The sequence below is a fragment of the Amblyomma maculatum genome, chromosome 11 (assembly GCF_055883805.1).
Source record: "Amblyomma maculatum isolate TAMU_Amacu chromosome 11, ASM5588380v1, whole genome shotgun sequence".
NCBI lineage: Eukaryota > Metazoa > Arthropoda > Arachnida > Ixodida > Ixodidae > Amblyomma > Amblyomma maculatum.
In genome coordinates, this window is record NC_139354.1 from 85,023,251 (window position 1) to 85,047,720 (window position 24,470).

At 47.9% G+C, this 24,470-nt stretch overlaps 1 protein-coding gene across 1 annotated transcript; it reads left to right on the forward strand.

The window, feature by feature from the left end:
- The first annotated feature begins 451 nt into the window (after positions 1-451).
- Positions 452-13,492, forward strand: LOC146174300 (multidrug resistance-associated protein 1-like). The gene is made up of 8 exons (XM_084585373.1): positions 452-661; positions 1,229-1,555; positions 5,637-5,738; positions 7,015-7,158; positions 10,331-10,489; positions 11,066-11,232; positions 12,166-12,360; positions 13,273-13,492. The coding sequence occupies exons 1-8, from the start codon at positions 452-454 to the stop codon at positions 13,439-13,441; spliced, it is 1,473 nt and encodes a 490-aa protein (XP_084441499.1). The 3' UTR covers positions 13,442-13,492.
- The last annotated feature ends 10,978 nt before the right edge of the window (positions 13,493-24,470 follow it).

A 24,470-nucleotide genomic window follows, 5' to 3' on the forward strand; every position in this document is an offset into this window, starting at 1 on the left:
GCCGGCCCCGGCTAGGAGCACGCGTGGTTGCTACTAAGTGGACGTATCCAATAAAACTTTCACTTCTTTGTCCATTCCTTGTCCTGTTGGTTTCTTGTTTGTGTAAGCGTGATTCTTTAAGTAGAAAAATCAACATGCCATACGAACAGGCCTATAATTCAGCCTTGCTTGAGCATTTTCGAGCATATCCTTTTAGGATAAATGAAAAAAAAAATACGCCTTCCATTATTACCTTCAAAACGGGCGTTGCTTGAAAGCAAGCAACATGCTTTCGCTTATGGTGCGGTCTGTATACATTTAAAGATGTCGCATAATTAAAAAAAATATCTTGAGATAGTTAGTTTTATTTTCCTGAGCTTACTTAGCTTTTCACTACAATAGCCTGAATATTTCAAATATTTTTCTCTGCAAGGTGGTGACTCATTTTTGAGAAAAAAACAACATTAGAACGATGATTGCTGAATACCGGTTGCCGCGGATAAAAAAACTGCGCAGGTTCAGCAAGGACATGGACCAGGCCGACATGCAAATTGGTATTGTCGTGGATTCCGTCCTTGAGCAGCTGAGTGATGTCCTGGGAATCCTGCTGCTCATTACTCTCTACATACCGTCCTTCATGCTGGCGGTCCTACCCTGCTCTGTGATCTACTTGATCGTGCAGGTAACGCAGCGTCGGCTGCAAAGCGTTAGAGGGACGGAGGGAAGAACGTGAACGCGTTTCATAGACCTAGGGTATCGTTGTCGTGGTAGCCGGAAATATAACTGAAATGTTGTCAGGTGGGAAGAACACGTGATTGGTACCACCCGTCTCAAGCCTTAATTATTCAGACGCACGACTGACACTACGTTTACCACTGCTCGGAGGAAAGTTTCTTGTCGGGTCCCATCATCAGATCAGTCACGATACTACGAAAATATTTTTTGAGGTGCCAAAGAAGATTAAGAAACGCTCGTGATCATTGAGAGGGGAGAGTACGCGCCTGGTACAAAGAGGGCAATTTATATATCTTCGGCTACTGAGTATTGAGTACTACCCTCAAGGAGCACTGAATGACTTCCCTTGCAGGTGACCAGCCATTTTGGCATTTTGCTGAAACAGCTTTTGAGTTTGTGCTTTGCAAATTGGATTTACCGTGGGTCTTCAGCTCAAATCACAGAAATACAATCGTCCGTGACCACTTGCGGAATCCAAATGAAAAGAATGACTCTCTCTAACCGTATACCGCAGAAGCTGTTCGTGCGTACGTTCCGGCAGCTGCAGCGGCTGGAGTCGGTCTCCCGTTCGCCTGTCTTCAACTGCATCGCGGAGACTGTTCCCGGCGTGCAGACCATCCGGGCGTACGCTGTGCAGCGGGGCTTCATCGCGCTCTCGGACTCGTTGCTCGAGCGCTGGGTGTCCTCCGCCTTTCACCTAATGGCGGCCGAGCGGTGGCTAACTGTGCGACTGAACTTCTTGGGCACCGCCGTGTCTATGGTCACCGCCTGCCTGTTGGTCCACGGCAGGGACACCTTCGGGCCAGCGACCATTGGCCTGACGCTCCTTTATGCGCTCAAGGTGAGACAGTAGAGGCGGCATGGCAAGGCGTCTAAGAACAGAACGGACAAGCAGAATCTACAGGAAATAACCTGCGATGTTGTCGCCCTGTGGCACCTGGAGTTCGGGATCAGAACGTACAGGATAATTTGTGGTATTGTCGGGAGAAGAAAAACGCCGTGGTCCTGAACTACTAGTGGCTGACCTCATGAACTCCATTTTTCTTTTCGACCACTTATTGTTTTAGTTTGTTCATAGGGTTTAGTGTCTCAAAGTAACTCAGGCTATAGAGGGACGCTACAGTGGAGGACTCAGAAAATTTGAACCGCATAGTGTTCTTTAACGAACACTGATATCGCAAAGTACACAAGCGCGCTTACTTTTCTCCTCCGTCGATAAATGGCCAGCCCTGACAAGTTCCGATCCCGCATCTTTGGGTTCTCGACCGCTGTTTGGAATGCGTGTTTATCATCTCTGTCGGGGTCATTTAGCACAGCGTGTTCACATATGTGGACTGCATTGATTGACAGTATAGTGCGCACGCCCAAATTCTCCAAGCCATTTTGCCGTACTGCCTCTACAAACTAACTTCAAGCCTGTCTATTTTTGACTAGTGCTTTACATTTGAAAAACTTAATAGTGTAAATTAGCCTTCTCAGAGGTTGGTCTTTGCTCGATCATTTGCTGACAAACTAATAAATGATAGAAAATATGGCAATGAGGTTAGACTATGAAAACAAGATTGCTTTGTTCAATGCCCATCAATAGTCAGCTGAAACGCAGTAGGGGATAAATCAGGCAAGCGCATTCAGATTTATTCGCACCACTGCCTGCATAGTGGTTACGGTAGCGAAAGCAATGAAGCAAAAATATTTTACATTAGTCAGAACTCAATCCTTTGGCCGACTTGCAATGTGACGAAATCAAAAACTATGTTCGGCCAGCTTAGCAGGAGTGCGTTTGTGGTCGGCGACGCTTCTCTTACCGAGCGTCTGAATGAATAGCGTCGTTGCTCTCAAGATCACTAGAAATTGTTCTAACTACGAAATTTATATAATGTGAAATACTCATTCAGTGAGCACAAAGGGAAGTTTCTGGATAAGAAAATTCCAACTTTGATTTGTCGCATGCCGGCGTTTTAAAGCTAGAGTATTCGCAGGAGAGAGGCCGCCGTTACTGACGGGCGAGCTTCCGAAATCATATGGTTGTGCGCTGGTACTATACAGGAGTACGTTGTAGTCAATGCCTTCGTCATAAGGTGCGCTCTTTGTTCCTCCACGTAATCATTGGTTCTAGTCGAGCAGATAATAGTTTTAAAAACGGTGCTAAGGCCCACTCAGATATAATTAAGATATTATGGCGATCGAGTGGATTGATGTCGTGAAAGTGCTGCAGCATTTTGCACAGTATTCCAGGCAACATACTGTCATCTCGCTTAGTTCCTGTGGGTAAGGACATCATTTCCATATTGGGTATTTATTAGCCGTTGTGGTGAAGGTGTCACAGACGTGCTAGATTCTTACTGCTTGCTGTTGTGTTGACCTCAAGCCCCCTGGGCTAATGGGATTTAGGTAAGGTCACCGACCTGCAGATTTTTTTCTAGTGTGGCCTCTACGGCCATCACAGTATCATAGCTAAGGTTGACTTTGATATTTGATTTTATTTGATGGGGTTTTGTCTGCAAAACAAACAGTGCTTCCATGGTAAGGGGGAGGGCGGCTAAATACGATTGCAGGCTTTTTTTAAATCTTGCTACAAAATATTTGTACGCCATGTTGATAAGCAATGGGCCCAGATTTCTTGTTGAATGCGAAAAGTGCTCTCGCAAAATCGAAACGAAATCTCCAGGACAGCCACATATTTGCAGTGGTTCAATCGATATTTAATGAATATGTGCAATAATAGCAATAACAAGATAACAAATGCGCTAGAATAAATATAGATATCGTTCCTATAAACTGTGTTAATTGTGGATGCTGGTGTATTGGGATAGTTTTGTCTCGGATAAAGTTGCATTAGGGTGGAATACATTGTATGAACGTATTGATTACGCCAGGTTGTTATGAGTTAAGCATGAGTTCTGGTGTATTGCAGTTAATTAAAAGTTAACTGTTCAAAACACACAAGTGTTCTTATATGCCAACCTTTTGCCGATAATGCTGCACGGCCCTCGCGGCCTGGATTGGGTGATACGGACCATTTTCATATTGCCTTGTACTTGGTACTTTATGCATTCTAAACTAATTTCCCATTTTAATTTCGTAGCCGCAGTCACACTCTACTAGTTTATTTCGCATTTGTCCGGCTGGTGAGGAGGCCTTTGCTCTTTCGACCCATATACGTAAATAATTCTTACCTCTCCTCGTAACCAAGAACAAAATGGATCTGTAACTAGCGGAGTTTATGCCCATGCTCAACTACTCATTGTCGTCAACATCAAGCGGTAACAACGTAAACATATTAGAGGCATGCGGTTGTAGCCCTTTACGGTAGTTGTGGTGTGTAGTTATCGCCGGCGCGTACGTTTCATAACTACACCCGCCTCACCCTAAAGTGACACGCGGAGTGAGCTTGTGCAGCTCGAGCTGCTGGCCAGAGCTTGATTCCTTTGCGCCACTCTGGTTTCCCCAACCACAAGACAAGAAGGGCAACGGATGATGCATGCGTGGGTTTAGTGGCAACGTGTAGGCAACAAGGAGTGACCCAGGAAAGTTCATTTAAATTCACTTTTGTTTTCTCTTTTCGGCACACCTTTGGATTCTTCCTGGCAACGTGTTTTCAATCCGCCACCTCCACAACGGGCGGGAAATCATTTCATGCTTAAAAGCACTACATGTGGAATGTGTGCACGAATGTGCCAAAGCAGAAAAGCACCCTAAATCAGCACATAGCATATGGGAAGGAAACAGCACAGCACAAAATATTTCAGGGGTTTGGTTAAGTCTTCTTAGATAATGCTACAGAAGTGCTTGCGAAAGCACGTCTCTTACTGCTGCCGATATATGTTGCTTCATGATCGTTTCTTTGTATTTTTCGTTTATAATACGTGTTGTTAATTATAAATCAAGACTAATTTGAGACTGCTTTGCTGCTCTCTGGTGAGATGGCGCCGCGCATGTGCCTAACGGGAAAAATTTCAAATCGCTTTCTTCGACTTGTATAACCTATACTTGGGAGCAGACGTTTTAAATATTTGTTTATTTTTCTTTTTTTCTCGCTTACTGGCGCTAATGTGCTTTTCCTCAGCGCCCTCCGGAGTGCTATATATAGACAAGGAGAATTATATAACTCGTTCTCAGGAAGTCGGCACTGAGTTGTGTTTAGCGCTTTTTTAGCGAATTTTTCTCATACGCTTTGCCGACACGCACTCTAATTACAGTCTGTACCAAAGCATCTTGTCCACGCCACGCATGAGTCAAGAAATGCTTTCACAGTAAATTAAGTCTCCACAGATAGAAAGCAGATCAATACGGGAGAATTCCCTTTTATAGCCCTGGAGTTTATTCCTCGCACTGTCTGATCACTGGGATCTTTTCCGAGTGTTGGCCTTTTACGCATATCATCTTCTCGCTTGCTGTCTTTTTATGCTACCAGATCGGCCACAGGCCGTCTGAGCAGCTCACTTAATGTAAGCAGCAATCGCGACGGGTGTGAAAATGACTAATTCACCCTTGAGATCACCCTCCAGAGTGGTTTGGCGGATGGGCTGGAAGGTGACTTTAATTGCGGACAAAAGCAGCAGTGCGTTGTGAGACGATGTTGGGAAATTTCCTGATATACGACACCTTCAATTCTAGCGGTTAAAATCTAGGTTTTTGGTTTTAAAAACAAGTTGGTTAGCTTTGCGATTCTACACAATGTTGCGAGAAATGCCTTACTGCTGTAACTTCTTTCGAAATTGGTTATAGTGAGTCAAGGTCTTCGTTTGAGGAATAGTATTATAGGCCGCAGAGTTGAAATGGATGGCTACATCTTTATCTGGTACCCATGTCAAGTTTCTCTCCTTCTAGTGCGCAGTGCATGAGTAGTGTGTCTTTGTAGCTCGCCTCCAGCGATATTTTAGGTTGCTGTTTTTCTCTTCTCTCCATATTGGGGTGCTCAGGTGACGGATGCTCTGAACTACTTGGTACGCTTCACAGCAGAGCTCGAGAACTCCCTTATCGCCGTGGAGCGCCTTCACGAGTACACCAAGACTCCGATCGAAGTAAGCAATCGTGAGCATATATCGAGACGCGCAACCAAAGGCAATTAGCCTAGAAAGAACTCCTCGCTTATACGGACGGCGAAACACGAAATGTTTACTTGATCCCACTGTCGGTGCAGCTGGAAATCCTAGAACAATATTGCTCTTTATTTTTCCAGGTGTTCAGGCATATTTCGTCATTTCGTATTTTTCTAACGTTTCTCGAACGTTATGAAAACGGTGGAGGAAGTTTGGCCTGACCCCAGGTAAAATAATGAAGAGCATCTCAGATGTGAATGGAGCCAGATGCATAATGTTGGCCCTAGCTTAGAGGTACTGACACTATTTATTTACCTCTTAAATTCTTAGGAGCAAAGTTGTAGAGCGCCTTTAAAATGCCCTGAAAAATTGTTTTCTACACAATATATCCCATGTCCGCCTTTGTCCAGAGTTCCGCAGAAAGCCACCTAAACATAAAAAAACCATGTGACAGGCCTGGCGCCTCTCAAATAATGTATGAACAAGGTCGGCTGCAATATTGTCACGCCCGTAACGTGACCAGGAAGCCCTTCTGGCAGGTTTGGTAGACCAGGTTCCCACAGCAAAAGGAGAGTAGCTCAGGCACCACCAGACAAGGTCCAACGGAAGGCGAACCTCCAGCTCTTCTTTCTTGCTTATCCTGGCTTTCCTGAACCCAATTCTCCTGCTTAACAATATGACTGAGGCCCGTCAGGGAGGTCTGCCAGTTGTAGGTCTTTGGGCCTCCGCTTCATTTCACTTGACGGTGCAAATACGTCTTACTGGCTTTGCGTCGTGGACGCGATAAAGCATTGAAAAGAAGAAAGCTGTATTTAAAATCTGCTTCATCAAAAGAGGGTTCGGGGAGCCGAATATATTTGCGCCATCATACGACGAAAGCCGAAGGCCTGCCACCTACTGCAGGACCAAGCTACGTCCTCACTGTCACACCGCAGCCAAATTTATTTATTCATTACACGCTTACACAATAACGGTTTACCTCAGCATACATCGCAAAAGTTGTAAGTACAGCCACTAAAGCATCGCAACACTTCTGACAAATGAAAGCTTCTGAAATATCTGTCAGCAACTTGTGTTGTTTCTTGCGCCTGTATTCCGGCGCGTACGCTGCACACCTTGCACTCTACAGACATAAAAAGATTCAGGTTTACATACAAAATATTATTGCTTTGTTGCTTTCTTCAGCTTCGGTTCAGTTTCAAAATTATATATGAGAAACATGTTGCACTGAACATTACAATTTCGGAATGCTGCGCAGGCCCCCTGGCGTGTCACTCCAGCACCAAGCCCTGACTGGCCGCAGCAGGGTGCCGTCAAATTTGTGAACTTCAGCACCCGCTATCGGCCGGACCTGGACCTTGTGCTACGCAACATCAATCTTGAGGTGCACCCATCAGAAAAGGTAACCACGCAACTTTAGGTAGAGGTGCTAGAGGCACATCATTAATAATAATGATGTGTCTTTACTATTTAGTAACTTCATATCAGGCAGATATTTCAACTGCGCCACTTTATACATACTGTTTCGGACAAGGGAGCATCGGCCTCAAAAATTGTCATTGGCACGGCTACTGACGGAACCGCTCTTAAGCGCAAGACCGAGGGTACTTTCTGTAGTCTGACGACGCAAATTAAGAACGACGGGGTCTAATGAATTCAAAGAACTCGAGCCATAGCAGTAGACAGATTGTATTGATGTCGCAGGTAATTCGCGGTTTGAGTCCTGTGACGCCGATGGTTAATTGTTTGTTAATTCCAGCTAGCACAGTATTAACAATGGTATAATTATGATGTCACGAAAATCTGCCTATACTTTTGGCTAGTCAGCACTCTTTCAAGACATCCCATCTTTCAAGTCGTGCTCGAGCTGGATGCTATAACCAGAAAGAAGGCAGGAAAACTGGCTGTGGTTTAGCTCTGGTTAAACCTGGTTGTGTTGCGGAAGCAACGGCTGCTTGGCTACGCTTATAATCCGCTTTGTGGTAGCTTGGCTGTGCTTCAGTTTATCGACGTAGACAGGCAAAGTATAGCTTATATAGCTTGTTTATCAATCCCTATGAATACGCTCTTGTGGTCGGTAAAGTAGTGGGGCTTGGTCTCTACTTTTTTTACGCTGTTCTTCAGTTTCCTTGGCAAGACTTTTCCGCCTAGTTGCATTCCAACATTTCTGTTTGGTATGCTCTGCAGAAGTGGACTCACAATGGGAACTCGAGCAGCTAGCCTCGGAGTCGTCACACTCAGAAGTAGAAGCGGAACGCTAAGCTGCATACCTCTCACAACGTTTCTGCAATCGGGCGACACGTTCTTCGTAGATTTCACGCGCACGTTGCTCCTTCCGCTTCTCAGCCTGTTTCCTGGCCTTTGCTTGGGCTTTGCTATGGTGAAACTGATCAACCAAGCCGAAAGACACTGGTAGCACACCCTCTCTACACATAGCGAGCGCAGCTGCGAGAGTGGAGCAAGCGTGCGTCACGGCGTTGCTAGGCGACAGAGGAGCAGCTGCTGCTAAGCAAGGCGGCGGCACGAGGCCTTGGTAACTACCGCGCGACGGCGCGACGTGGCTATCGCGATAAACTGTTTAGCATGCGTAGTGTTGCTTCCGCAACAAAAGCAAGGCTCCGCATATCCGAAGCGAGCGGTAAGGCTCCAGTGCAATTGTGAGCTGTGTGCGCGAGGGTTCTTTGATAGAGCGGGCAATAGAACGACTGCAGAGTGCACGTTTTCTCGAGAGCTACCATAGTTGGGGAGATTCTGCATAGCGGAGACGCAAAGCGGTTTATCTTCTCTCGCGCGCGCATTACCATATATGCGGCAAGGTGTGGCTACCACTCTTGCTCGGCCTGCTTTCGCTAAACTGTTATCCTTCACGCTAGTACGTCTGCCTTGCTCAAACACCGGGCTGGAGGAGTGCCATAGTAGTAAGACAAAGAAGAGGAGCTGAAAAACTATAGCGAAATAACAACGCACTATATACTAAGCAGGAGGGTCCTACTACCATAGACAGCACGAAAAAAAATACAATAGCGTCGAGAAAGCTACAGACAAATACATAACCAAACCCAGTTTTGGTCAACCATATATGGCCGGAAATAAGATCAGACCGATGCTCATCATGTAAGGAAAGGGGATCACTAGGTCACATAGTATGAGAACTTGCGAAGTCACCAGGCAGGGTTAAAAAACATAGGTGGGAAGTGGCGTGAGAGTTCCTGTCCGCGCCACTGCCCACTTCTGCTTCGTGCGTAACAACAAACAAAAGACACCAGGGAGACTCCTGACAAGCTCAGACCTAAGAGCACAATGAGAAATTGTTCGGCAGGCTGAAGATGCTGCCATGTTCAAAGAACTACCGGGCTGCAACTAAGACGACTGTCCCATTTCCTGAGTCTAACCTTCGAAGCGCGGGATAGTCACAAAAGTTAGCTTTCTCTGTCTCTCTCTCAAACTCCCTGTTCTTCCAGATGCCAGTCGCTGATAGGATTAGGTCTTCAGTGTGGCATTCGTGAGTCCCATCTATCATTCCTAGTCACAATAATTTGAGGCACCTTTATTGAAGAGCTCTGTGACACTCCCTATAGTAGAGAAGGTGAACCGGCAAAGGCGAGTTTACTGAACGTGCCGCTTTTCTTTTTTTTAGTCCTCCCTTGACGTCGTATTGTTTGGGCACAGTAAGAGGTGTTTCAAACTTGGCAAGCTGTCTACGGTTGTGTCATAAACCTAGTAGGCACTGAGGCGGTTACTCTGGAACAAGGCCGCCCGCTATTCCTGGATCGAGGGCTATATACCAATGGTGTCATATCGGCAATAATTAATCAATTATCTTAAACACGTTTTGCACAGAATATGCAGTCATTCTTGCAACGGGAGGAATGTGCAAAACGTTCTATGAGTGCGATATGTCAAGGCATTTTTCTGCATACTGCCTGACCGCAGTGCGGTCATCAGTACAGGGCTTCAGTAATGTATGGGTCTGGGCAGTAGGCCATCCTTGCTTGGCACAGAGCGTGTAGAAAACGCATAAATGAGTGCTCGGGGCTGAGATAAAAGACGCTGCCGTAGGGGTCCCGTTTAGTATTAACAAAAAACCCTGCATGGTATATGTTGGTCACTAATATTCGTACCGTAGCAGCCGGCGTTCAGGCACTATGTGTAGGGTGGTCTGCGTCCCCCCAAATAAAAACAAATACGTTAATGCGACTCATGTGGAGGAACGGCATATACATTACCTAAATCACAATTACCTCAGTGGTCTTTCTTAAGAGGTATTGTACCTTACCAAAACATGGCGTAACCTATATTTTATCTGACTTTTCCCGTCATTCCACCTTATTTCTGTAATGTATTCTACTCTTTCGCCCATGAGCATAGCTCAGCTGCTTACGGCTAAAGGCGAAATGTACCGTTCTGTACGCCGCATTGTTTTCCTCTGCATCCACAGAATAAGTGCTGCTGATGCCACGTATTGCCTGTTTTTGCTCCAATGCGACGCGTCGCTACGCCCAGTGCACGATAACAGACTTCGTCGAAAACTGAAGCACCAACATAGCTTTGGTTCCTACCTCGTTCCCGTCCAGGTTGGGCTGGTAGGTCGCACGGGCTCGGGCAAGTCGTCGCTGACGTTGTCCATGTTCCGTATCGTGGAACCCGTGGAAGGGGACATCATCATCGACGACGTGGCCATATCTCGAATCGGGCTACATGACCTGCGCTCCAAGCTCACCATCATTCCTCAGGTGAGATATCACTGCTTCTTTACGAATAAACTTTCCCAGTGTTCCCTAGACCATGGCCGAATGTATATCAATATTCAGTGGTGTCGTACAGAGAGCATTAGCAAGACGTACCCACACTACTCAAAGGGTCTCTGCCATAAAACGACCCTGTGAATGTATAGTGCGCGTGATGTACGTGTAGAATCATGGTCCAAACTAGCACCACCGCCGTGTAGCTTCAATGAACCGAACGCTCGGACGAAGCGTTTTAGGTTTGCTACACCATTACTAGCTTTCCTTTGAGAGTCGAAGAAGGGCAGAACAGAGTCGACACCTCGTCGGTTTGACAGACATGCTCTAGGCAATCCGCCGCCTACTCATTGTGATCCTATTTCGGGATCTATTTTTGTTCACATAAGCTACACGGAAATAGGGTCAGTCATCTAGCTCACTTTTTCGGACAGAATGTGGCGAATGACAGAGAATGGACAGCTATCTGCGTTATTTCTACAAGAATATAAAAAGATACAAGGTGGTAGTGAATGTCACTCGCAAATTGCGTTGTCTGTATCGAACATTAATGTTTCGTTTTCGCAGGATCCGGTGTTGTTCTGCGGATCACTGCGAATGAACCTTGACCCTAAGGCAGAGCACACAGACGACGACGTGTGGGCTGCATTGGACAAGGCACATTTGAAGGCATTTTTCCAGAACAAGGTGGACAAGCTCAACTTTCAGATCGAGGAGGACGGGCAGAACCTGAGGTGGGCTTCGTGCAGATTACTAACAAAACATTGCACTTTTCCACTTTCTGAGGTGCGGGCGCAGTTCACGCAGTCACAGAAAAGTTCGTTCGTTCGCTTTTTGAATTTCGTACACTACACTCGTGTGGGAATAGGAAATCTCGGGAGGCTAAATACAGTTAGAATTTTTTTCTATTCATGTTACTATCCTTCATCGCCTCGAAGAACTATCTATGATGAATCCTGAAGAAAGCTTTAACTCTTCAAAAAAAAAAAAAAAAAGCTTTGAAAAAAACAACAAAAAAAACAACAACATAGAAACACTCCCTTACAGTCAAGAGCAGGCCATAGCATGGCTGTCAATTTCTAATTGCTTCTTGCCGATGTTGTCAGTACTACTGCACAGAATATACTAAGCATATACGTGTTAATTATATTTAGGGTGCCAAGCGTTATTCTTGAGAAAGGCTAATGAATTGAAATTGACGTCATTCGGCTTCTCAATTTACAAGTTTGTGGGAGCATTATGTAGTATCCACTTTCACTAAAAAAGTTTTAAAGCAGTCTTTCTGGCTCATGAATGACGTCGTCAGATTCTGTTCGCAGAAAGTGTAAAAATCCTTGTCTGAACCGCACATAGAACTGCTATTCCTCCAATTTCCAGCCGAGCGTGCATACCTATACTCCGTGACAGGCTCTTGGGGAAACAATCGTAACTTTCCTTGTCCCGGGCAAGAGTGATAGTAGCAATGACAATGATGATACAGTTAGTGATAATGATAGTAGTGGTGACAATAATGATGCAGGTAATGAAAACAGTCACGTAAAGCGACTATAGCTATTTCAGCTGATTTTTTCGCTTTGGTTCCAATGTCGCAAATGGCTGCCAAGGTCCAGCATCGCACCACCCAGTGTCCTCTTCTCGTGAACCCTGTTCTCGGCCTTGCTTTGCAGCATGGGCCAGCATCAGCTGATATGCCTTGCGCGTGCCCTTCTACGGAAGACGAAGCTGCTGATCCTGGATGAGGCGACAGCATCGGTTGACCCGGACACGGACGCCCTGGTGCAGCAGACCATTCGGCGCGATTTCGCCAACTGTACCGTGCTCACTGTTGCCCACCGGCTGCAGACCATCCTGGATGCCAACAGGCGAGCATCTTCATCACCTTCGTCGGGCATCGCCAATGCTCAATTCTCCATAAAGGGCTTTAAATTAAGCGTATCAGTAAACACAACGTATGACATAAAACGAAATGTAAACTGCACAAACACACGCATACGGAAGAAATACGCGGCGATATCAAACAGAGGCTGCAAATTGCTCCAAATGCAACGATGACTGTGAACAATTTAGGTTTCACCCTAGTGCGCCCTTTTTTCCTGCTTCATCCTATTGGTCCTCGAATTTCAAACCATATTTGAATTACATCAGGGACACTGATGAAGCAGCAGTCAAAGGAGCACTTCGCTTTAGTGTATCCAGTTACTATTCCTCAACTACAAGTGAAAAATAACCTCATCGCATTTCAATGAGATGAGCTTCTAGAGAGCAAGGACACCGACACCGGTTTTTCAAAATACTGTGCACCTGTTTCCCGAGTGTGCAATAAGACCTTCATTTTGTATAGGATGCACCTCATCGTTTCTGAAGCAATAAATTAGCAGTTCAATTCGATGAAATCCTCGTCGGGATGGGGCCCGACCAGTTTCTCGGTGAAACTGATTAGGATTAGCCATAAAACGACCCTGCGAATGAATAGTGCGTGTGATGTACGTGTGGAATCATGGTTCAAACTAGCACCACCGCCGCGTAGCTGCAATGTACCGAAAGCTGTACAAGCGGCAAAGAGGCAAACAAAATAAAGGAAACGAAATACCGAAACTTGATATCCAATGATAGGATTTGAAAATAAGTGGTTCACAAGCTTGAGATTTCTTGAGGTTTGTACACTGCCTGGAGTGTCAGTTTGCTTTTCTATGTGCTTCCCTTTTTAACTCGATTTCTAACAACGCGTGTAGGTTCGGGACTTCATAATGTCTGCCTATATTTGCTCGTTGCAGGATTGTTGTCATGCGGTCCGGAAAAATTGAAGAGGTTGGCGTACCCGGAGACCTCCTGCGGAACAGCACATCTGCCTTCTACGCTATGGCCAAGGAGGCTGGCATAGTCGGTGATGAGCAGAGTGTGGGCTTCGAACGCGTCTCCTCCAGGCAGCCAGCAACAAACTGAAAACGTGTTTATCTCTCCTCAACACCCGACATCATGCAAAAATAAATGAAAAATGAGGCATCTACGTCAGCCTATTCACTTACTAATTGCGGGCATGAAAATATTCAGTTTGGAATGAACTGCTTTCAGGTTACATGCAGTGCCTCTAGAAAAAAAATGTCATAACATCGCGCTGAACCCAATTTCTAACCTCAAATATCACTTCTTTGAGCAGATTTTCGAGCAAGTTGGAGACAGCACGAAAATCAGCTCATTTTCTATCTTTATCGCATAAAGATATTGTTTTGTACTTGTCCCTCATGAAGCGGTTTAATTGCAGGATTAGACCACTAAATACATTTCAGAAGCGACAATTATTCCACAACACGTCTGGCGACGAGTCACATTACTGTTGTCACTGTTCAGAATCAATGAGTTTATATAAAATTAATTGTAACTGTGATGTTTAATGTGCGGTCAGTGAATGGCGGCAAACTGGTGTGCAACGGATGTGGGAGTGGGGCGCAGCTATACTGGTTCACGTGAAAAAAATATTTGGAAATTGTGACAGAGAAGACATTTTTTTTATGTGTACCATTAAATACACTTCAGAAATGACAATTACGCCACAACGTCTAGTGACGAGTTGCATTACTGGTGTCACTTTTCAGAATCGGTGATTTCCTATAAAACTAACTACGATGTTTAAAGCTCGGTCAGTTATAACTGTAAACTGGTGGTTTTCAACGGACGTGGGAGTAGTTTATAGTGATGCAAGTTCACGTGATGAAATATTTGAAAATCATGACAGATCTGGTGTTTCATCATGGCAATCTGGTGTTTCTAAATAGGCCGCAAGAAATTGAGCGCTAGTAACAAATTTGCTTTTGAAATGACTGAATTCGTCAACAATCCTGAAGTTAACTTGGTGTTTCTGAATTTCAGTTATCAAATAATGAGTGCAAATAGTACAGCCGCAAAGTATTACAAGCGAAGACTGCAACTATCATCTATTTTTAAGTCAGGAAGAGTATCTCGTCCGAAAAGAGACCAGTTTAGTCCAGAGCGGAGCACGCTGTATACTCTTCAATGGCAGCCTTCCATGTGGGGGTGGACTTCCATTTACATCCTCGAGAAACTGTGATGCAACAGTTCGTCGCACAGCGTCTCAAATTATGTCATACCCTTTTTTCATTCCATAAGGCAAACATATGCTTGTCGATTTGGAGGCTAGCTCGCTACAGCATTCGCGAAGCTGTGGTGTTGGTTCCTCCAGTTGAGTGCCTTCAAACGGAGCTTTCCGAAATTACGGCTACCAGACGCCGCATCAAGCAAACTGGTCTAGTGAGGTTCCATAGCGGCCAACAAAGGGACCCCTCCTTCGTTGTGCGCTATGGGATCTCATATAGATTGCCCCCATGCCTGATACCTGACCCTTCCGGTATATGTAACAGTTTCGACGACCTAAACATATGTAACGTGGCGTCACGCAGCATGCGGACGATTCTCCGGTTCCCTTCTATAGTGCAAAGGCGCCTGTGTGTTGTTTGATGTGAGTGCAGGGAACGCATAAAGGATGCCGAAATACTTCAGTAGCGAGGCTTATTGGGCTCTAATGCATGCCAGGATCCAACCGGCTTTGCAAATCCCAGTATAGAGAACTTTCGCTTGCTATAACCACGTTTAAGTAGAGTTAAATCAACACCATTCTTCATGAAGGTTATTTGTTCTTCCTAATTATGCTCTTTACTGTTGCTCACGGTTGAATGGTACTTAAATTTCTTGCAGTCATTTTTGTAAGGTGTTGGTTACGATGTCGAAATCAGCAAACAGAGAGACTGGCGTTGAACGGAATGAATTGGTCGGAGCTAAGACTAGGAATTACCAGCTCCGACAACGTTCGGGCTGGAACCCTTTCTTATTGCGCTGCTCGCGCTGAGGCGCCTTGTGCCATCTTCTTCTTTGCCCAGCACTGTGCCGTGGCTTGCGATAAGAGCAGGGCGCGAGGGTGGTGGTGCTGGTGAAAACGTTTAATAAAAATACATTAGTTAAGTTTCATGAGTTACATAAGGGTTGCTCTGGGGTCAGGCTTAGTGCCCTTCCCCTCACAAACGCTAGGTGTAGTCCCTAGTACGGGACCCCAGTGGCTTACACTGCCACCATTGCTCGTTTGACCAAGGCCTTTTGGGCTTTCAGGTCGGAGCAGGCGAGTAGGGCGAGCCATGGGATCTGGCCATTCTGCGGACGAGTTTGGTGACAGAGTGGGCAGAGTCGAAACGAGAGCGAGTGGAGGGCTCAGGGTTAGAGGGGTGGCAATATAGGCAGGTTTCAGCCTGCAACAGACACACCTTCACAACCGTGGATGTCTAGGGTGAATGCCGTCGTCGCACGCTGGAGCACGCGGTACGGTCCGTCGTAAGCCGGTATTAGGGGAGGATGGACGTGGTCACGGCAAACGAAAACGCGGCTGCAGGAGTCCTGATCCTAGCTCACAAACACGGATTGAGGATGACGATTAGCTGGGATAACCGGGGTGATGTGTCGAATTGTGGAGCGGAGGTCCCGGAGGTAAGGTGAAGCATCATGGATGAGCGAAGGGAATGAAGGAGAGAATTCCCCAGGAAGTCGCAGGGGAACGCCATAAACCAACTCAACAGAAGAGCAGCCAATTTCAGCCTTCGGTGCTGAGCGGGTGGCCAGAAGGACGAGGGAAAGATGTTCGGACCGGCGTCCCCTCGGTTTATAAGTAGTAAGGGCTGCCTTGAGTTGGCAATAAAGACGTTCCACCATGACATTTGCAGAAGGATGGTAGGTGGTCGTACAAATGTGCTGGACGCCCAGGAATTGGCAAGGGTGATGAACAGGGCAGATTGAAACTGGCGGCCGCGTTTGGTGGTGACGACAGACGGCCAGCCGAAACGAGACACCCAGCTGGCTATAAGTCGTAGTAACTGTCTCTGCTGTAGTATCAGAAATGGGCATAACCTCGCATGGACTAGCGAGTGAATTGATCTACACATGTGAGCAGGTACGAGGCGCCACGTGATGACGGAAGAGGTCCAACAATGTCTGTGGACGTGGGAGAACCTAACATTGGGAGACCCAAAAGGAGGGGCAGGCGTGACGTATGCCGTTGCACTTTCACATGCTGACATTGAAGGCGGGTTCGTACCTAGCGACGGACATCGGCATTCATGCTCAGCCAAAGCAAGCGTGATGTAACCAGCTTCTGTGTGGCGCGAATACCAGGATGGCTCATGTGGTGCAATTTGTCAAATACGGCGCGACGGAAAGCAAAAGGTATGTAGGGTCGCGGTACGCCAATGGATGTCTTGCCCGTAATCAACGTGCAGAACGGCAGCGGACATTCAGAGAAGGACAGGGACATGGCCGAGGAACGAAGGCGATGTAGCAATGGGTCGTTGCGCTGTGCGGCTGCTAACTCCTTTATTTTCAATAGTGGGTCGGATGCCATGGCACCGCCTTGGGAAAGCGCATCAGCAGCAGCATTTTCCGGTCCATGGATTTGACAGAGATCTACTGTAAACTCTGAGATAAAGAACAGTTTGCGAATCTCGCGTTCAGTGTAGATGCCGTGGTTCTGTTGGAAGGCAAAGGTCAAGGGCTTACGGTCTATAACGACATGAAAATCCTGACCCTCCAGGAAGTGGCAGAAATTTTTGGTGGCGAAGTACACCGTGAGTTTTCGACCGAATGTGCTGTATTTAGCCTCTGGTTTGGTTTGTGGGTTTTAACGTCCCAAAGCAACTCAGGCTATGAGAGACGCTGTAGTAGAGGACATCGGAAATTTCGACCACCTGAGGTTCTGGGGAGAGGCTGCCAACTACATACGTATTGCTCAAGTACTGCACCGACTGCAATGCTAGATGTATCAGTGACAAGACGCACGGGAGCGTCAGGAACGGGATGTATTTGTATAGTGGCGTCTGCGAGCGCCTTCTTCGTAGCAGCGATTGCAGTGTCGTCAGTCCACTCAAGTGGCGCAGTTGGATCTTTTTTGGTAGCAGGTTGGTTAGAGGCTTCAGGAAATTGGCACACTTGTGGGGAAAGCGGCGGTGAAAGTTAAGAAGGCCCAATAATTCTCTGAGAAATGACTTAGGGGGTGGAAAATCTTAAACGGCCTTTAGTTTGCTGTGGAAAGGCCGGATATCTTGTGGAGTAACAAGATGGCCTAGAAATGTAAATGTAGCGACGTCGAAAGGGCACTTGTCTGGATTGATAGTAATGCCATATTTATCAAGGTGTTGAAAACGGGCGCTCAGGTGAGCTCTGTGCTCATCCTCAGAGAAGCTTGCGACAAGATCATCAATGTTGTAGAAAACGAAGTCGAGGCCTCGCGTAATTTCTTTTATAGCTTTCTGAAAAGTCGGTGCTGCTTTGCGCAATCCAAACGGCATCCTCACGTACTCAAGAAAGACGAATGGTGTGGCAATGGCCGTCGTCGGAATATCACTAAGCTCCCCGGGCAATTGATGGTAAGCATTCACTAAGTCAATAGTAGAATTTAGTTCGTTCGTTCCTCTTCAGAAGGTTCTTTAAACCCTTCCTGTTATGTAGTTCGTTGTAAGGAAGACCAGGAGGCGTACTTGAAGGTGATGATGGTAGAGCATATATTTACAGCATGACATATATATACAGAGTAAAACTGGAACATGAAATGAATTTACAAAAACAACACTCTGCGCTACTTTACTCTTCGACCTAACTGGTTAGATCCTAAGCAGAACAGCCGCGGTACATGCCTACGCATGGAGCCCCAGCTCAGACTGGACTCAACTCTCTTGGATCACGTCTCATTTTACACCTTCACAACACAAAGAAATAGGGGCGGTCATTTTCAGAGGCCAGCCCCACACATCAACTGTCCAATAAGGAAATATGCTAGATGGGCACAGCCCCATGGGCTGGCCTTAGCCTCTAACCTAGGACCCCACTAGCAATACAAATTACAACAACCAAAGCACAGCGAAACTCTTTCCCCAGTGAGGGTGTCGAGCCCTCTCCTCTCGGGAGACTTTCTTCCCACTTGTCTCCCGCACACCGCCGCTGCTGGCTGAATCCTTTCCACAGTGCACTGCCTCGCGCCACCCGTGTTTACCACTACGAGCAACGACATGGAAAGGGAAAGATCAACCAGCCGCCATTTTGCAGGCCTGGCGCCGGATTAAAGGGGAGCTTCTGGTTTGCCCGCTCTGAGCACAATACCCTAGTCAACTCCTGAATGCTTCTTCGGGCGCTCGTTTGTCGCATCTTCAGACAGCATAAACTTCCTTTCCAACTGGTCAAAGGCGCAGTGTAAAAAAAAAGTCTGAAGGGTCATTTGGGTGCTTCTACCGGCCAGTACGAAGGGTGCCATACATGCGAGCACCCGGCAGCACGTTCCGCTACGCATGTTCCCATGAATGACCTTCGGGCTAAAACGGTACCGCAAATCCGGCGCCGACGGTCCGGTCGGCTCTCCCCACCCGCGGCACGCTTGTAGAAGGGGGACCGCTTCTACAATATCAGAAGCAGACATGCGGGTGGCAGCGCCGTGCAGAGACGCGCACCTGCAAGTGATTATCCTCGGGCGCGGCCCTACATCAATCTTAGATAAGATCGTGCAACCAGCCAAATTTGATGAGAAGTCCTGTATGTGAGAAAGTGGATAGCGGTCTGGTAAGGTGAGAGCGCTGAGGGTGCGGTAATCTCCACATGGCCTCCAGTCGTCCGGATCGTTTTTTGGCACCATGTAGAATGGTGATGCTCAGTGTCTGGAGGAAGGGTGCACAATGCCGAGTTCAAGCATCTGTTCAAATTCACGGCGAACGACAGCGAGGCGTTCTCTAAACAGGCGGCGAGGGCCAGCAAACACAGGTTGTCAAGAGGTCACTATGTGGTGGGTAATCGAGGAATTCTGCGGTGACTCTCTGGTGTGCGGCTTCATGATGTTGGGAAAAACGACAAGGATTTTCCAGTGCGGCCAAGCAGAAACGAGACATCTAAGACCTGTCGGTTATGAGGTGGAGTGTACGCTGTTGAAGGAGAGTTTCGTGCTGAGATCGAGGAGGCGATGGGCCTGCATATCGATGGCGAAGTTGAAAAAACTGAGGAAATCAACGCCGGGAACAGCTTGCGAGACATTGGCTATAATGAAAATCCAGCAGAACGTCCGGCACAGTCCAAGGTTAAGTGTAAGAGACCGTTGGCCGTACGTGGGATGGGGGTGCTGTTTATGGCTTGAGCGGGGAGGTCTGTTCGTTGCGAAGGTGACGGTCCAAGCTGCTTCTATTGTACTGACCGGTGCTCCTGTGTCAACGAGGAAGCGGGCGCCAGGGATCTTGTCAGAAACGTATAATAGGCGACATATCCGTCCACCAGTAGCACGGGCCGCCGTCTGCGTGGCCGGCTGCGTTTCCCGACCAGGAGCACGGGTGGGTGCACTTGCGGGCAGAGCTGCCGATAATACTGTGGTACCAGCACACATCCGAGAAGGAGTCTTGACGCGCTTCAGATGGTCGGACTTCCGGCGAGGGTGGTGGTGTCTGGGAACGGTCGCGGGACTAGAACCTCGGCGGAGATCGGCGTGGCAGGGGTGCGAGGTCACCAATCCACCTGGGTAAATTATCCAGTCACTCTTATATGTTCACAAGCTGTCAGGCAGTGGTAGTAGTGGAAGGCGGAGCGGTCACGGCGCTAACGATGGCGTGCCTTGAGTAATCCGCAACACATACGGCGAGTTCCGCGAGCATGTCCGGAGTGACATCACCCGCAGCCGCGACAATGAGGACCATGTTCTGGGGAAGTCGCTGGAGAGAACACTCACGTAGTAAACTTCCCGGCCCCAGGATGGAGTCTCCAAGCAGCTATCGCGTTTCGACGGAGGAGCTGCGAAGGACGGCTATCGCCGAGTTCTGTAGCGGTGAGAAGCTGCTGGAGTCGGCGGCGCTCGGACGCCGATTTGAGGTGAGGTCAACGAGAGCCGCCTTCAGCGTGTCAAAAGGTGGGGCCATGTCCGGCGAGGCGATAATGTCCGCTAATTCCTCGGCGACGTCAGGAGGCAGGGAGGACACGACATGGAGGAACTTGGTCTCCTGGTTGGTGATATGTTGCAAGTGGAATCGTGCCACAACCTGGAGTAGCCAGGCATGAGGGCGGCTGGTCCAAAATGGTTGCTGGTTGTCTGATTTAAACGCAGCCAACAAAGCGCCGTTATGCCAAGCTTCCTGGGTGCAATGACGGCCTACAACAGATAAAATTTGCTGGCAAGCTAGCCCCCCCCCCCCCCCCCCCCCCGCAAGCGGCGTTGACCTACCAGTCCCAGCCCGTAAGGTCAGGAGCAGCTACCTCTCCTCCCCGTCCAAACGTCTGATGAGTGGTTAATGTCCTATTCAGCAACCAAGTAGCGGAGAACTTTACTCGGCTTTCCTTTTAGTACTCGCTTTCGACGAGAGGGGTGCATGAACTTCCGGTGATTAGTCATGGCTGGGTGTGACATCATAATGACGTCATTTTCACAGTAATCAATGTTTTCTCACGATAGAGAAGGACAATAATGGTGTCTTCGGCTGACCGCACTCGTGGAGCACTGTTGTAGTGCCTGAAAAACCAAAACCGCCACAATCCCAACATTTCGCAGTATGCGCCGGCGTCTCTAGTTAGCACTAGCTCTACACACCATTTGTAGATTTGTAGGAACTTAGGATAGCCTCCGAGACAGATAAGGGTCTCGGAGGCTATGCAGGAGTGCACAGAAAACTTCACGAGAGCCGCCAGCCGAAGACACCATAAGATGCGCTACTCAAAGTGGCTGCAGAGCCTCCCGAATGGCTCTCAAATGTAGATCTATTGTTGTCGCTGCGGGAGCTTTAATGCAACCAGGCCAGTCTAACGCTGGCTGATAATCATTCAATCATGTACATTGCCTTGTGTGTCTAATTTCATATTTTGATCGGAGTTTCCTTTCGTGGTACGTCAGGTGTCAAAGCCAGGCAATAAAGAAAAAAATCCCGAATGTGGCGCAGTTGGTAACGCACTCTGCTGGGGTTCGAGCGATGAGGTTCGATTCCCGGTGTAGACGCTTTTTAGTGCGTAGCACTATAGCCGCAATCACGGATTTCACCAATATCTATCGGAAGCCGCTCGCTCACTCTCTTCGTAAACATGAAGTGGAGAAAGAGAAGGTGGCGTCGCGCGCCTCGCGAGGCTCAGCATTGAGGAGGCGAAGCGGCCGCACAGCTCCAGCAGAAGCTGCTCTCTCTCTCTCTCTGTTCATCCGTCTCTCCGTGAACATGAAGAGGAGGAAAGGAAAGTGGCGACGCCCGCATCACGCGACTTAACACCGCGGAAGCGGAGCAGCCGCATAATGCACCCAGTGAGAGAGGAGCGTGTCTGTTGCGGGCGTGGCGGCCGTCAATGAGCCGCATTGCACAAGCGTGTGTTACTCCTGAGTGAACAGTCGTGTGTCGCTCACGCGTCTTCAACTTCGGCATATCCCCCCTCGCATCAGACACCCCTCAGCCTTCAAGGACAGCAGACGTTCACTCGCGGTGTACCCTGGATCTCGTCTCCGAGCCACTCGCCGCGTCGTGAAACAGCTTGTGCCCATCGCTGCGCCTTAACTGGCACTCGCCTTGAAGCGCGTTTCCATCTCTCTTTCTCTCCTCCTATGTCTCACCCAAGACCTTTCAGCTCAGAGTAGTGCATTGTAAAGGGGTACATTGTGCTTGTTTTCATTAGTTTCTGACGATTTTGTAGGAAAGATGAGGACGCGCATTTGCTTCGCGTCGCAATGGTTAAAGCCGGGCCGCCTGGAACTGCGGCGCAGGTTCGCCGTGCTCAATGAAATGAAGTAGAACGGCTACGAAGGCAGCGGGATCGTGTCTACTGATTCTGATATTGCAGCTAAACGATGCAAGAATCTAGAATCCCAAAGAATGAGGAAACATGCCGAGCGTGCTCAGAAGACTGCTCAAGACACTGAGCGTCACCGTGAAACGGATACCGAAGCGAAGAGGAACAAACGTGTGATAGAAACTCAAGGACAATGGGCACGCGACTGCAAGCGAATGAAAGGTATAGCAGTGCTACGCACTACTTCGCATTTGATTAACTATGCAAATCGACCGTAATTGGTTTCATGAGGAGGCCAGCTAATAGTCATGACGTCAAGCCAGATGGCGCTGCGAGTGCGCGGCGTCCCCGGCCCGTATTGGGTGCAATGACGGCCTACAACAGCTAATAATTCGGTGGCAGGATGGCCACCGACGCAAGTGGCGTTGACCTACCAGTCCCAGACCCGTAGGGCCGGGAGCAGCCACCCTTCACCACCTCGCCAGCTGTAGCGGTTGCGAGTTGTTGCTGCGACTGAAGGAAGAAGGAAAAGAAAATGCACCTGCCTGCTACTGGCTCTGCAGCTGAGCCGCCTCCGATGCCTCATGCGGACAGAATAGGAAATAAAAAAAAAGAAGACGAGGAGAAAGACGCGCGTCGCAACAGCCGTCGTCCACCAACGAAACGGTACTGGGAGCTTTGACGGCCTACAACGGATAAAAATATGGTGGCAGGCTAGCCCCCGACGCAAGCAGCAGTCACCTACCAGTTCCAGCCCCATAGGGCTAGGAGCAGCCAGCAAGCCCACGATCTCTGATTGCTAGGACGGCTCTGGCAGTAACAAGCTAGATGGCGAGGAGGTTGTTGCTAGGCAGCGGCGCAAAGATTGGTGCAGCCACAGTGTAAATTTGTGCTACGACGAAATTGCTTTATCGCGGCCAATGTAGCTTTCGCTACAAAACCTCGCCTGCACAGCAAAGTGCCACACGGAGCAAAAAGGAAAGCGCGGAATGGAAAAGGCTTCTGAGGGTAGGTAACTTGTACCGCACCATAAGGTTACCTACCTACAAAAGCCTTTTCCTTTACCTCACCTTCCTTTCTGCTCTGTGTGGCAATTTGCTGTGCAGACTGGGTTATAACGTGACAGATTCTCACGGAGGTCTTCCTTTCCTTGGTTTCTCAAAAGCTCGACTGACTACTTTTGTCACATTCAGTAGCGGGTCGGATGTGTGCTTCCGCGATTCTTCTTGCTGCGGAAGATATTTTATTGCAAGCTTTGCGTCTACGGAAACTGCTCGATTACTAGACGCTTTATCTGCGGAGCGTCTGAGCATTTCTTCACTAGCCTCCATGACCTTCTCCTAAATGAAATGAGAGGTCACAGAAATTTATTCCTAATCAGGTTCGCACGACTGAATGGCCCTGACAAGCTGCCGCTCTCTGAAGCGTTCGCCTATTTCAATGTCCACCTCTTCAGAAAGCAAAACCCACTGTTTTTTCATAATTTTATCAGATCCGTGTTATACACTTTCGAACGATGAATTTCGGAAACAGTATAAAGTGAAAATCGCTTCAGAACGCATGCTACACAAAAACTACTCGTTTTGATAATATCCCTGAGCTATCAAATCTGGCAGATTCTCAAAGAAAGCTAAAGCGCTAACCACATTGCCGATGAGAGGACCAAGCGTGGACGATTACAGAGCTGCCTTCGAGTTGATGAGATCAGGGTTCGGATGCCTTGCTTCATCGCAGACTGGTCAGGAGTAGACGAGTCATTGAGGCCGCAGTAGCCAGAGGTGACAGGCGAAGAAAGAGGCTTATGTACAACTTATTTTGCATGGTGAATTATATACAGAAAATAGAGAACAGAATAGAGATCCTGGTGGATACAACTCCACCTACTAAATACTGCTTGCCCTGGCTGGAGACATGGAGTTCATGTAAGGCAGTCCAGTCAGCGGGACACAAGCAGCCATCAGAGGCCCCACACACAGCCGGAGGAATCACTAGAACCTTTTCGCAGCTCTTTTCTTGGTGGCGAGGGTCAGTTCTGTTGCTGGCGATGGCGATCTTGAGACAATAATGGCGATTCATCATAAAATTGAAGCCGTTCAGCGCGTCCGCTGTTAGCAAATGTCATTTGCCCACGGCACGTAATCCTAGAAATGTCGTGGGTAATCAAATCGGGGAAAAGCTACATTCTTTCGTTTTTGTG

Bases quoted from the DNA above. Each gene is read 5' to 3' on its own strand.
- LOC146174300 (XM_084585373.1), top strand. From the start codon at position 452: ATGATTGCTGAATACCGGTTGCCGCGGATAAAAAAACTGCGCAGGTTC. The intron at 1,556-5,636 runs GTGAGACAGTAG...TGGGGTGCTCAG, and splicing joins CGCTCCTTTATGCGCTCAAG to GTGACGGATGCTCTGAACTA. The intron at 12,361-13,272 runs GCGAGCATCTTC...TGCTCGTTGCAG, and splicing joins ACCATCCTGGATGCCAACAG to GATTGTTGTCATGCGGTCCG.